Source organism: Harpia harpyja, chromosome 5 (assembly GCF_026419915.1).
Source record: "Harpia harpyja isolate bHarHar1 chromosome 5, bHarHar1 primary haplotype, whole genome shotgun sequence".
Lineage (NCBI taxonomy): Eukaryota > Metazoa > Chordata > Aves > Accipitriformes > Accipitridae > Harpia > Harpia harpyja.
This window is the reverse complement of record NC_068944.1, coordinates 15,200,747-15,213,953: the sequence shown is the minus strand read 5'-3', so window position 1 is coordinate 15,213,953 and position 13,207 is coordinate 15,200,747. Positions and strand designations below refer to the sequence as shown.

The following is a 13,207-nucleotide window of genomic DNA, read 5'->3' as shown; positions in this document are numbered from 1 at the left end:
GAAAAGATATTACCGCTTTTATAAATCACCTTTGATAAGGATGAACTGGGGATCTGAGACATTGTATCTAGTAAAGGATGTTTACTACTGCCACCATATTCTTTCTGGGAGCAATGAAGTATTCTGTTGCTTAACAGTGAAACAACAGACTTTGGAAGGGGGTTTAATTGGGGAAAAGAAAGGGTTGGGGGGGAGATGATGATCGCAGATTAGAACTACTACAAAAGCATACAAAAATTGTCTGAGTGAGGGTTTTGCCATTTATCTACTAGAAATGAATAAAAGGTCTTTTCTTAACCTCTAGTATAAAAATGCCTCTGGCATTGCTTTAATAGGCTCGCAGTGATTAATTCCATTCAGTTCTCTTTTCAAAGGTTTAAATCACTTCACTGTATAGCACTCTGGTAACCATGGTTCCAGAAAATAAAGCACGCATTTTTATAAAATAGCAAGAAGATTTCATACGAAAGAATGCCCATGACTTAAAGCTATCTGGGAAACATCTGTAGATCTTTAACCTGCAGCATTTTTAGCTCAAGTTTGTAAATAACTGCTCATTTTGCTAAGCAGTCCTGGGCACAGAACAGCCCTAGGGCGTTTATGCAGTGCAAAGCAAGTATCTCCATGCTGATTGGTGTTCTCAATCATACGTATTAAACACAAAACAACATGTTGGTCAAAATAAGAATAAGGATTTGTTCTCTGTAATGATAACTTGAGTTAATGTTTAAACCATGAATTCTATAAAAGACATAGATTTTTAATCTTCTCAGAATTGGAGTTTTTGCAGTATCCACATTCCAATTTACAGAAAAATAAAGATAAATTTGACAAAAATCTGTAATCCACTGAGATCTTAAAGACACCGAGTATACTGCATATGAGTTAACAGAGTACAGACAATCCAGCTCTGCTGCTCTCTTCTACATGACCTTGAATCATTGATTTCATCCCCACGTTGCTATTCTTTACTCTATAAAACAGGCAAAATCGTACTTATGGCTTCTGCAAGACCTCTGACAGACTATTTTATAGACTAAACTAAAACAGAAAGATTTCTGTTATTAACATACTTGCTTTTTAATTTTCTCAATTTTACTTTCTGCAAATTTGGGGAAAAATTTGGGGATGGGGAAAAAAAAAAAGATGAAGCCAAAAAGTAATTTAGATACTATTTTTACTTAAGGTTATATGAACCCTGTGTGAAATCAGCCTTTGATAGAGATAGCTCAATCAAAGTATTGGCTACATGAAATCTGAAAACAGAGAAAACTAATAGTGTCTTTTTGTCAGAACTGTTTTCAAATATAAAATTAAAACCAAAAAAATTCAGCAGACCTTTTCTCTTCACAGAAAAGAAATTCACATAATTCAGTAAAAAGACATCACTTTTGCTTCTGCAAAGATCTTCAGGATGTGGCTTACTGAAGAAAAAAAAAACAGTTTCAGTTTTCTAGACTGACATTCATGAAATGAATGGATATGGACATATTTAGAACTTTTTTAAAAAAAAAATTATTAAAATATCAGAGAAGAGCTTCTGATAGGAACAACTCTATTTGGTTTGATAGCTGGTAACTCTCAATTATTTGTGGCTGTTGTCATCAAACCTGTACCATACACAAAGAAAAACATCTTCCCCTTCCATAAGACCTGCAGACTCCCTTTCATCTGCGATGGGGAAAGCATGCCATCTAGTGGGCTTGGAATAACTACATCATCTTGGTACCATCAAGACATAAAATTTGGAGACAAACTTCTACAAACTTTTGGTAATGACTTCATAAAAGTATTTCTTTTTCTCATCCATCAAAATGGAAGTCTTTGGGCCAAACTGTAGGAACATAAAATTTGAAGTTACATATGAATAAATTGCAAATGCCTGACTTCAGGACAAGTTTGAGTTTTTAGAAGTATTTCCAAACTTTACTAGATAGACAATTGACAGTCATTAACTGCCCGCTGAAATACAGTTTGTATTTAGCCTCAGTTCCCTACCTCTATCTTTCTTCTCCTAATTAATATTGGCATTGGAACATCAGACCTCTGCATCTTGCCTTCCAGCTTGGAAACTTACCATCTGTCATGTCAGCACCAGTATTTTTTTAAAGGTAAGAAACTTAGGTAATAAAAACAAGAGTTTACAGCTGCTAAAAAGGTCCATGAAGGACAAATGGAAATTAAATTAACTTCTATAAATGACAATCAAAATTTTTGTGTGAAATCTTCATATGTATCAGGGGAAGGAGTAAAACAAAACAAAACAAAAACCAAACAAATAAAACTCTCTTACGTTAACTGTAAGGGCATAATGTTAGTAAACAGGAATTCTACAACATCTGGGAGACTGATACAAATGACTGTATCTTAGTGTTACATTGTGCTTTCCACTTTGATTAGTTGTCCATTTGTTAAATGGAATTGTAGAGCTGTACTTTTATGTTAAACTATGATGCTACTTTTTTAAAATTTTAGCTTAAAACTAGAGTATACTTCTTCCTCAATTATTATTAGAAATGTGCCAGATAACAGTAACAGTACTAGACAGCAATACATTTATAACAGAGTCAAAACAGTAAGGAAAAATTACAATTGTGAAATATTTTGAGAAAAAATTTCAATACTGGCTATTCTATGTTATTTTTAATCATGATCCACAGCAAAACTGGGCATAACAATTTTAGTCAATAAAATAAGACAGTATCTTGTTGTGCTTTACCAGTCTTTGTCATATCACCACATCTGTTTAACAGAAAGGAAACTTCTGAGCTATATTATGGCTTCCATACATTAGATGGTTATTCATAAATCAAAAATTTTTGAAGAAAATATAAAATTATAGAAATGGATTTCAGTGCAATGTGTCAGACTGTTCTTGGAGTTATGCTGCAGTCTTTGAAAATATATGATTTTTATCAGGTAACTAGTGAATGTTATAAAAGCTTCCTCCACAGCCTGATCTGATATTGCAAATCTAATCTGGAACTGGAAGAATGTGTTTCAATTTCTCTTCCTTTGCATTTGCCATCTTGAAAGACAGCATATGTTTACAGCTTTTCATTGCAGTAATCATCCTAGCCAGAAACAAATTTTTCAAGCAGCCACCTGCCTTCTTATATTTTTCTTGTCTATTTTGGGTCTTGCAAACACTTGTGCCACTTCTACATTTTATAGAAGCATTTTCAGAATCCAGAGTTTATTATGACACAGAATATTTAACCCAATGTACTTATGTGGTTTTGACTGATCCATTTCTGTAGCTGTGTAGTGTAAATATAGGTTCACTCTGAAAGGACAGTTTAGATAAAAGCAGCAGAAGTGACAACTATAGATGGAGATGACTGCTTTTTGTCAATAAAGCCAATTACAAAGTAATCTCTGGAGAATACGTCTTGCTGTGAGAAGCTACAGAATACAGTACTGCCTTATGCATTTAGCTAGTCAAGGTAAGCTATTTTACTTATTTTTGCTCGGGTAAATAACTGTAAAAGTTTTCTTTAGCATATTAAAGCTACTTCAGAGTAAATTTCAATTTAGTTTCATCTTTTTAATTTTCAGTTTAATTTCAGTTTTGTTTTGTGTTTTGTTGGGGGTTTTTTTTAGCATTTGTAAGAGTGTTACATTTCTTCAAAGCATCTAAGGAACAACTTTACATTTAAAATAAACAGATTACTCTGCAAGTTACCATAGTTTCAGATGTTGACTGAGAATGTGAAGATTGGCTTTGACTGGATGGACCCTTCCAAAGATTAAGAGAATCATCAAAATCTGTAGGAAAACAGGAATCAAAATCACAATTGAACAAAAAAAGTTTTCTTTTTCATTACTGTAGGACCAGAGAGCATAACAAGCCTTTCAAAGGATTGTTTGAATGAAACAGAAAAAGTAGCCAACCACAGTTATCCATCTGAAGATCTCAGAATATAAGTTTTCACACACTGTACCTACGAATTCTTATCCAGCAAATCCCTTGAATAAACAGAAATTAAATAAAATACAATTTTCAGTGCAACATAAAATAGTCTGGAAAAAGCTACACATAGCTCAAACTGCAGTTGCATAGCCTTTAGTCATGTGAAACAGTTCAGATTTAGTTTTATTTAAAAAGTAATAGTACAAAAGTATTGAAGATACAGGGGTCTCACAGCACAAACATAATGAACAGATGTGCTCATCTTCAAAAAACTTCAAATTCACATTTTAAGAGAAGCAGTTTCAAGAGAAGCCATATTCATAAAAATAATGAAGGCAGAATTACTTTGTAAATCTGTTTCAGAATAAAGAGTGTCAAAAATTTTATAGCACAAGCCTGTCAATAATAGGTTTTGAGGCTTTCATACATTTAGAAAACAGCAAAGAATAAAGCACTAGATTACACAGATTCTGAGTGCAAAACCCACAAAAGTAGAAGTCCTATACGTATCTTCGCTAATTACTAAACTGAGATAACTAATTTTAGTTTTAACATAACTTTGCAGATGAGTTTTTTTATATTCCTGAAAAATGTGAAGAAAATACATTGGGGAAAAAAATGACAAAAATAGTTTCAGGAAGATAAACCAAAGCAAGATCTTCTATTAAGAGATTACAAGGGACCTACTAAAAAGCAGAAACAGGTCATTATAGATAAACAACACAATTCTGAACACATGAATGAAGAACTTACAAGCCTTTCAAGCACTACAGTTTTAGAGACAGAGCAAGTGTCGTCCTGTCCTCCCTTTTTTAAATAAACAAAAATTTTGTTTGTTGTTCCTGAAATATCATAGATTATTCTTCCCCCTTATTTCAAAGCTCCTGGTAAAACATTTTTTGGCTTTGCTTTTCAATGACCTGATAAAACATATCTCAACTGCTCACCGAAAAATTCTACAGTCCTGGAGTTTGAGTTGCTCTTAGATATGATATTGCATCAGATAACAGAACTACCAGGAGGCACAAATAAGAGGACCATGGGAGAAATGAAATGTGTGGAATTGAAAAAAATTACACTCATAGATAAATAAAGCAGCCACAGATGAAATTGAGGATTTTTATGGCTGGAATTTTGTATACTGCTGAGGTACTTCTCTGATAACTCAGTGAGTTAACCAAGAATATTTCTTTTCCTTGGGTCTGTCAAAGTCATAACTCGGTAAGGGAAATAACATTCCTCTTCTGTTCATGCTTCTGTAACATAAGTTTAACAGAAGCAGACCTACAAGAACTGTTTAAGTCTGTAGCCTTAGAAGATGGAAATAGAGAAACTTAAGCATACAAAAAAAGAAAGAAACCAAAAAGGATGAACTTACTAATTTTCCCTCCCTTGAACAGTTTTTACTGATTGAGCTCTCTGAAGAATTTGCTAGCTTTCTAACCTTAAGATCATAATACTCATTTAGACAAGAATGTGGGTTCCCACAATGCATCATAGTAAGACTTAGAAATATTGCTCAGAAAATTATTAGTCAATATAAAAGTTAGATCTGAAATACTCCAAGGGTATACAGGTTAAAAAAATAAATCAATGCAATCTGAGTATTAAATTTGATCAGCCTATGAATTAAATTATATCTGAATGTCTTAGAATGCAGCTAACATGAGCATATTAGAGTCCGTTCCTACTCATGTATCTCTGAAGTTGAACACATCAAGAAAATGTAATGCAGAACCGATTACATCTTTTCCATCTGTAACTTTTAAAAGATGTAAATAACAGCTCAGAGCTTTTTCTCAGATATGTTAAACTAGTGACTGATCTACTTTTTAAATCCTCAGAGCAATATTTTGACTTAACAACATATTTAAGTTCATGGCTTATATAATCATTTTCCGTTCCATTTTTAGTAAGAATTATTTGAGGTAAGTTACTCAAAACTAGAAGTTATTTAAGTAGATTACATTAACATCACTTACCAGTTATACCACCTTTTTCTATGATGAGGTTGCCTTCCTTGGAAGAATTCAAATCAAACATGTAACATCCTAGGTAACAGTGTTTCACCATCTGATTCACATGTTCATAGAATTGGCAGTGATAAAAAAGGGCCTTAAGTGCAGGTTTTCCTGTCTGAGAGAGGCCAGATTCTTCATCATGTACACAGGGACCCTGAAGACATGAAATCCACAAACATTATTGCTTTAAAAGAATTTTCACATAAAATAAACTGGTAAAAAAAACCTGAATTAAGCCTAATAACTGTGTGTGTGTGTGTATATACATAGCTGGTTTACAGCCTATAACTAATAGATTCCAAAAATAAAATGTAGATTTTATTAAGGCTGAGCTAAATCATAATATTTTACAAAAACTGTAATGATTTATCAAAATTGAAGTAGCTATTTAGCTCCTGAGAAATTTGTTAACAGCTAAGTAGAAAGCCACAGAAAGCTGTAACTGGGTGGTTTTAAGATGGTATAAGTATCAGGAGACTTTACAATTTTAATTTCTCATTTAAATCTACTAACAGATATCAACTAATAAAAAAAGTTTTCTTTGGAAAAAGAGCACACATACTAAGAGTAAATGTCCTGAAACGTCACCCTGTTCTAAAGTATACTGCCATTACACTACATCTATTCATGTCAGTCTACTATGATAAAAGGGTTATTTGGAAAACAAGACATAAAAAGAAAGAAATTATCTTTGAACAATGGTTTTCAGTCATTTCTTTTAAAATACTGACTTCAGGAAAACTTTTGAGAGCAAAGGATTTGCACCTGAAAAGAAAGACTTCATAGTCTTATTTCAAATAAACAGTTTGATTTGACTGCCTTTTTTACAGTATTTCTCCAGTGTTTTCTATGGTAACAGAAGAAAACAAGTTTTATTAAGCTACAACATAACCTGTTTTAGAGTGACCATAAAAATGGGCAAAGGAACCTAGACTGAGAAAAATTCAAACCAATTACATTCTGCAAGACAGTTTTAGGAGGCATCTTTCAGTACTTCAAAAAGAAACTAGTTAAAATTATGGAAAGAAAATTCATCAGTGCTAACTAGAAACTTTCTTTGGCAGTCAGGAGAGAGCAGACGTAGATCAACTGCAAATAAGTAATTTGAAAAACACTATTTGTCCCCAGGAGGCTCTAGATCTCCCCCAACCCTTCCATTTACACTGAACACAAGCTTACTTTCCAAGAAAACAAAACAAAAAACAGATAAAATAGAAGCAGAAAAATTATTTTGTGTTACAGAGTAAGTTATAAGCAGAGTTTTGGATGGCTACTGCTCATTCTTTTTGGTTTCTGTAACATACAAACAGACTATTTTCACTATTTGCCTTTTATGCCAATTAATGGAGAAACAGATAGGACAAACACTTTGAAAAAGAATGTAGTATTTCATGTAAACTGTTTGCGATGAATTATAAAACTTTACTTGTACACTGTCAGCAATATACTTAGACTGTATCAACTACGACAAATGCATACTTTGGAAGTTTTGTTAAATTTAGTCAAAATTTTACTATCCAGAACTGCCTTCGCCAGTTTAAAAAGCTATGCAACACATTTTACTGTACAACAGGGCCCTAAAAGAGTTACTCATCAGTTACATTCATACAGTGCTCCAACTTCAGCAATCTTCATACAACACAGTATGTTGCAGTCTTAGAATACTTTGCACTGGTTAACTTTACTCACAACAAAAAAAACTTCCTATGCCACTTTTTAAAGTGACATATCAAAATGAACTATAAAGCAGATCAATTAGGTAACAGCAACACTACAGACATTCTCGTGAAGATACTGGCCTACAAGCTCTATTAACAGCCTTGTCTTTTCCAGCCCTATTTGCCTAAGGGATAAAATGATAATGTTCTACTTTGGCTATGGTACATTATTGCTGCTATTCCTCGAGATCCGCTTAATAGCTCTCCTTTGAACTTGCTTGCATTAAGGTCGACAGACAAACCATCTTATTCAGTGCAAGGGAAAAAAAGTAACTCTGAAATATAGAATTTGATCCTGGATGTCTTACAATTTTAATTGTTGTTTGTATTTTCAACAGGTTTAATTTACCAGTTACCATAAAGTGTTGTTTGATAATATCTTTCAGCATGAACACTTATTAAGTGATGAGCAATTTCCATTAAATTGCACTTCTTAATAAGAATCACATTGACTCAAAGCTTCTATTAATTGCACTGGAATTCATCCGGAATTCTACAACTGGATTCAATTTTTGTCACCTCACCATAGTTGTTGAAATGTTAAAAAAAGACTAAGCAACTGTTAACAGAGTTTATATCAACAAGTCACAATGGCTGCCCCTTGTAAATCCCCTGCTATTATGGATTTAAAGAATTACTATTCATATTGATAAACTACAAGCAGTAAGACTGAAACAAGGGCCAGATTCATAAGATTACTTGAACATTTTCCTTTGTGATCAGATGTAAACAAAAGATAAGACATACTGTAAAATGCAGGTCTGCAAGTGATAGCATAATTGATTTTGGGTGCAGCTGAATCATAGATAACTTATCCTAGTAAAATAGGAGGAATGTCTTTCAGCACTAACTTGATCTTTTGCAGAAAGGAACAGATAAAACAGGATATGGTTGCATCTGCAAATTTCTTCAAAAAAGAACATACACACTTCTCATATAAGTACAATCTCACATACTGGAAGGAGCAAGACAGACAGAAAGAACAGGTATCAAGGCCACAAAAATTTGAAAAATGGGGAAGTAAGATCCAAAGATCTTTATGTAAAATGAACCAGACTTGCTGAAGGTAACATGAGATGACTGACTCAAGGTCAGAACTGGAAAAGTCTCCGGTTTGTATAAATATCTGATGAGAGAAAGTAAAGGGAGACAGACTCTTCTCATTGGTATCCAGTGACAGGACAAAAGGCAATGAGCAAAAATTGAAATACCAGAAATTCTATTTAAACTTAAGAACAAACTTTTTTCCCCTGTGAGGGTAGTCAAACATTAGAACAGGTTGCCCAGAGAGATTGTGGAGTCTCCATCCTTCAAGATACTCAAAATCCAACTGGACACAGCCCCAAGCAACCTGCTCTAGTTCACCCTGCTTTGAGCAAGGGGTTATGTTTTCAAGAAGCATTTAAATTGACTTAAGCAACAAGCAGTTTCATCTTTCTTTGGAAAGGGTTGTTTCTCATCACTTACATATTTCTTTCAAAACATTTTATAAACACCATATTCTCAGCATTACTTCTTCCTCATAGCCCTCAAATCATGTTGCATTCCAAATGTGGGTAAAATAAATGACCAACTTCTACCCTAAAACATTAATGATACTATGTAAGTAAGCAATCTTCCTAGGAGCCAAAAGATACTATATTCATGGAATGTAACATACATACAAACTAACTTTGGTTCTTTTCTTGAGCTTGCTGGAAGTCTGAAAGAAGTTTGCCTATTTGTATATTTCTCGATCCAAAATGTTACCTTCGACATGTAGGTTTTTTTAAGTTTATATTTTATAGGTATACTGACATAAGTTTTTGTATCAAATAATGTCTCTCTGTGACACTAGGACCTTTCTCATCAAATGCAATAGTCACTCACTTGCCAAAGACAATCTTTCACGTCTTCTGTAGCAACTGGAATCACAAGGAGATTTTGTAGAATAAAAGCGGCCTGAAAGAAATGAAAGCATCAATATTGCCATCTAGACATTACAGTTCAAAAAAACACATCAGATTGAATACCACAGTCTACATATTATTTCATTGCTTTAGCCGTATATTAAAACACAAAGAATTTTCATGTTCATGTTGGAAAAAAAGAATAATTAGAAGGGTAAACACCCTCAAACTTCACCTATGATACATGTCATTAGAAGAGAAGGCTGGTAAGGAAAAAAAGACAAGGAAGAGATGGAATAGAAGTCACTAGGAAACAAACTTATATTTTTTTTATAAAATACTTTCATCACTGTTCCAATACAGCCAATCTTGTTGAATAAGCATTACATAGCGAGAAGTACTGGAAAAAAAATCCCTGAGCAGGAAAACCTGGTTAACTGTTTATGACCCTTCACTCTATTGTCCTCATGTATTGTTTTTTAATTATTATAAAATAATTGGGATAATGTAGGGAACACATTGGGACAGACACATATGTTCCAAATATTTTCCTTTTTAAATATATGGCATGTGTGTTTTTCTAATTTATATTACACACATATCACAAGTATATGTGGGTGGACTGAAACTGCTTTTTTCTTATTTTATCAATCTTTTGTCAATAACTTGACCCTTATGAGACTACTGAAATGATTTAGAAGTTAACTAAAACAATGAAGCATACATTCTCAAAAGCATTTTGCACAAATAAATTCAAAATATTACTTTGGAATATGTAATTAGTTGAGCAACAGAGCTGGGAAGAAACTAACCCACTATTTGTCACAGTTGCTCTTTCTTAGTCATTGGAAATCAAGAAAAACCTTACAACTAGAGTTGATAGAAAGTTGCAAAAAAAAAAAAAAAAAAAAAGGTGTACACAGTTTAAATATAGTATTATACAGGTTCTATGTGCTGTTCTACCCAAGTACAAACTTTCAGTTCTCACAAATAAAACTCAGTGCCTAGGCAAATTAGATTACTTCATGTCTGCAATGAAGAGGTATTTACTACAGATCAGGTGATGAGTACGCACCAAAGTGTTCATAAGTGGAACAAAACAGCCATTAAAATCTGGGCTAATTTGTTACACTTTAGCAACCTATTTGTCTGCCTGAGTAAGCCTTAGGAGTTTTTGTGCATTCACTTGTATTATTTAGATTTCTGCTTTTACACTAGTCATCTGTATTTGTTGCTTCTTGAGTAATTCTAAATAAGAAACTAAACATTTATTTTAATTAGGTAGTATTTAACTCACAAAGCAGTAGGTGTTGTGCAGCATCACAGAATAGATACATAAAATAAAAAATAAATAATAATAAAAAAATCTTTTCTCCTTAATGAAAAAAAACTTGACAATCTAAGACAGCAGAAGGGCACAAGAAACATACCTCCCTGCGTACCATGCTACATTCAGACTGGTCCAGAAGAATGTTTATCACTGTTCCCCACAGCCCTCCTGAAATGTTCTGGCAACTTTCTGCTAAAGCAATACATCCTATTTCAAGAGATGAAAGAGCTGATCCTATTCCAAGTGCTGTAAATCTGACCTAGTATATACAAGCACAACACAAAGTGATATTGCTTACAGTAATTAGCAACACATTTTTTAAATTATTAAGTTGTATCAACTGAATCTGGAGCTTCAGGGAATAATTTAAAAAGTAACAACCTCTTTTCCTATATTTCTCTGGCCTTACAATCACAACTATGTGTACTTAAAAATGACAGAATTAATAAAATAGATTTTTGAATACTTAAAAATATTAAGATAGCCTTCAATATCCTCCACATTTTACCACATAAAATAGTTCTATTTAGCAAACAAAATTTAACAGATTTGCATCAAATACATTTGCTCTAAATTTGTAATTCATGTCAACATTTCTGCTTGGCAGCTAAGTAACAGCAATGTCAATGAAAAGTGCTTATGAATCATGATCATCAGTGACTAATGAAAGCATAGAAGACAGAAGATGTAGGGAAGAATTTCTCAGATTATATTTATATAGAAACATTCTCCTTAACTTTATTGTTACTGTTATTTAGGATATAGTCAGTAGCATTTTAAATAATGCAAAACAAAATGAAATAAAAATTTTGCAAATACTTAAGGGTAAAAATAGGATATCAACTTAACATTGCATTAACTAACCTCAGGGTCTCTATCCACCCATAAAGGAATCAGCCATGCCAGACCTAGCTGAGAAGCAGCTTGTTCTTCACTGTTATCGTACGGCAAAGACCAAAGAGATATCCAGTCCTGATTAGGAAACAGAAAATAAATTAATAAATTATTTTACAACTCTTTCAATGCCATGCCAGTCTACCAACAGCCTAAGCTACCAGTGACATACTAGAACACTTTAAACACACACAACACTGATATTCCAGGAAAAAATTTTGATTCTGTCTCTATAAACAGGTATTTAACCTCCTGACTTCACCTACTGAGTAAAATTAAATTTGTGTTGTCTTCTTCATAGAATTGGGACAGCAGTGTTAAAGAGAGATTAAATATTTTACTTAAAATACTGGGACAATTATTTCTATTCAAAATTTACTCCTTACATTTTTAATTTTTGCTTATTATTAACATTACCTGTCTTTCTCTCTTATATTATACATGTGCAGAAAACTATGAAATAAGAACATGCAATTACTTCTTTGATCGTAATTAATTCTTTTTTCTTCATGCACCTGCCACGTGATTAAATAAACGCAGGCACACTACCACATAGTACTTAGCTGCAGATTCCATGAAATCATACTTGGCTTTGCAAATTAATTTCTTTAGTTCAGGTCAAAATAACCCCACACCTGCGAAGTGCTCTGTTTAACCATGGCAGTGCACAAACAATGCATTAAGTTCATAACTTCCGTCCATCAGTATGAGCTAAAGGATCTTATATCTGACTTAACAAGGTGGTTCTAATAACGAAGAACCATACCGGTTCATAATACTGCTACTGAGCAAAAAAATAACTTGCTTTAACTAGTTTTTATTTCAAGTCATTCTCAGCTAGAACTAAATCTGGCCACTATCGTAAGGGACAACAAAAAATGTTTTTACAAATATGTTAACAGTAAAAAGAATCCCAAGGAGAATATCTTTCCTTTAATGGATACAGAAGGGAACCTAGCAACCAGTGAAGAGGAAAAGGCCGATGTACTTAATGCCTTCTTTGCCTCAGTCTTTAATAGTGAGTCCAGTCATCCTCAGGGTACTCCACCTCATGAGCTGGAAGGTAAGGATGAAGAGCATAACATACCCCCCTTAATCCAGGAGAAAATAGTTAGGGACCTACTACGCCATCTGGACACTCACAAATCTATGGGACCTGATGGGATCCATCCAAGAGTACTGAGGGAACTGGCGGAGGTGCTTGCCAAGCCACTCTCTATCATCTATCAGCGATCCTGGTTAACGGGGGAGGTCCCAGAGGACTGGAGGCTTGCCAATGTGACTCCCATTTATAAGAAGGGTCAGAGGGAGGATCCTGGGAACTACAGGCCTGTCAGCCTGACCTCGGTACCGGGAAAGATTATGGAACGGTTTGTCTTGAGAGCACTCACATGGCAACTCCAGGATAAGAAGGGGATCAGGCCCAGTCAGCATGGGTTTAC

The 13,207-nt window shown here is 33.7% G+C and overlaps 1 protein-coding gene across 6 annotated transcripts in view; it reads right to left on the bottom strand.

Annotated features, from left to right (window-relative positions):
• RTTN (rotatin) overlaps positions 1-13,207 on the bottom strand; it is a 94,224-nt gene that overhangs the window by 28,241 nt on the left and 52,776 nt on the right. For 5 of the 6 annotated variants that reach the window (XM_052787771.1, XM_052787772.1, XM_052787775.1 and 2 more), the window contains 5 exons: positions 11,736-11,843; positions 10,972-11,130; positions 9,522-9,593; positions 5,896-6,088; positions 3,686-3,768 (listed from right to left, as the gene is read on the bottom strand). In XM_052787771.1, the coding sequence (XP_052643731.1) occupies positions 3,686-3,768; positions 5,896-6,088; positions 9,522-9,593; positions 10,972-11,130; positions 11,736-11,843 (615 nt within the window). The remainder of the gene's footprint in view (positions 1-3,685; positions 3,769-5,895; positions 6,089-9,521; positions 9,594-10,971; positions 11,131-11,735; positions 11,844-13,207) is intronic. The other variant, XM_052787773.1, reaches the window with a different exon arrangement.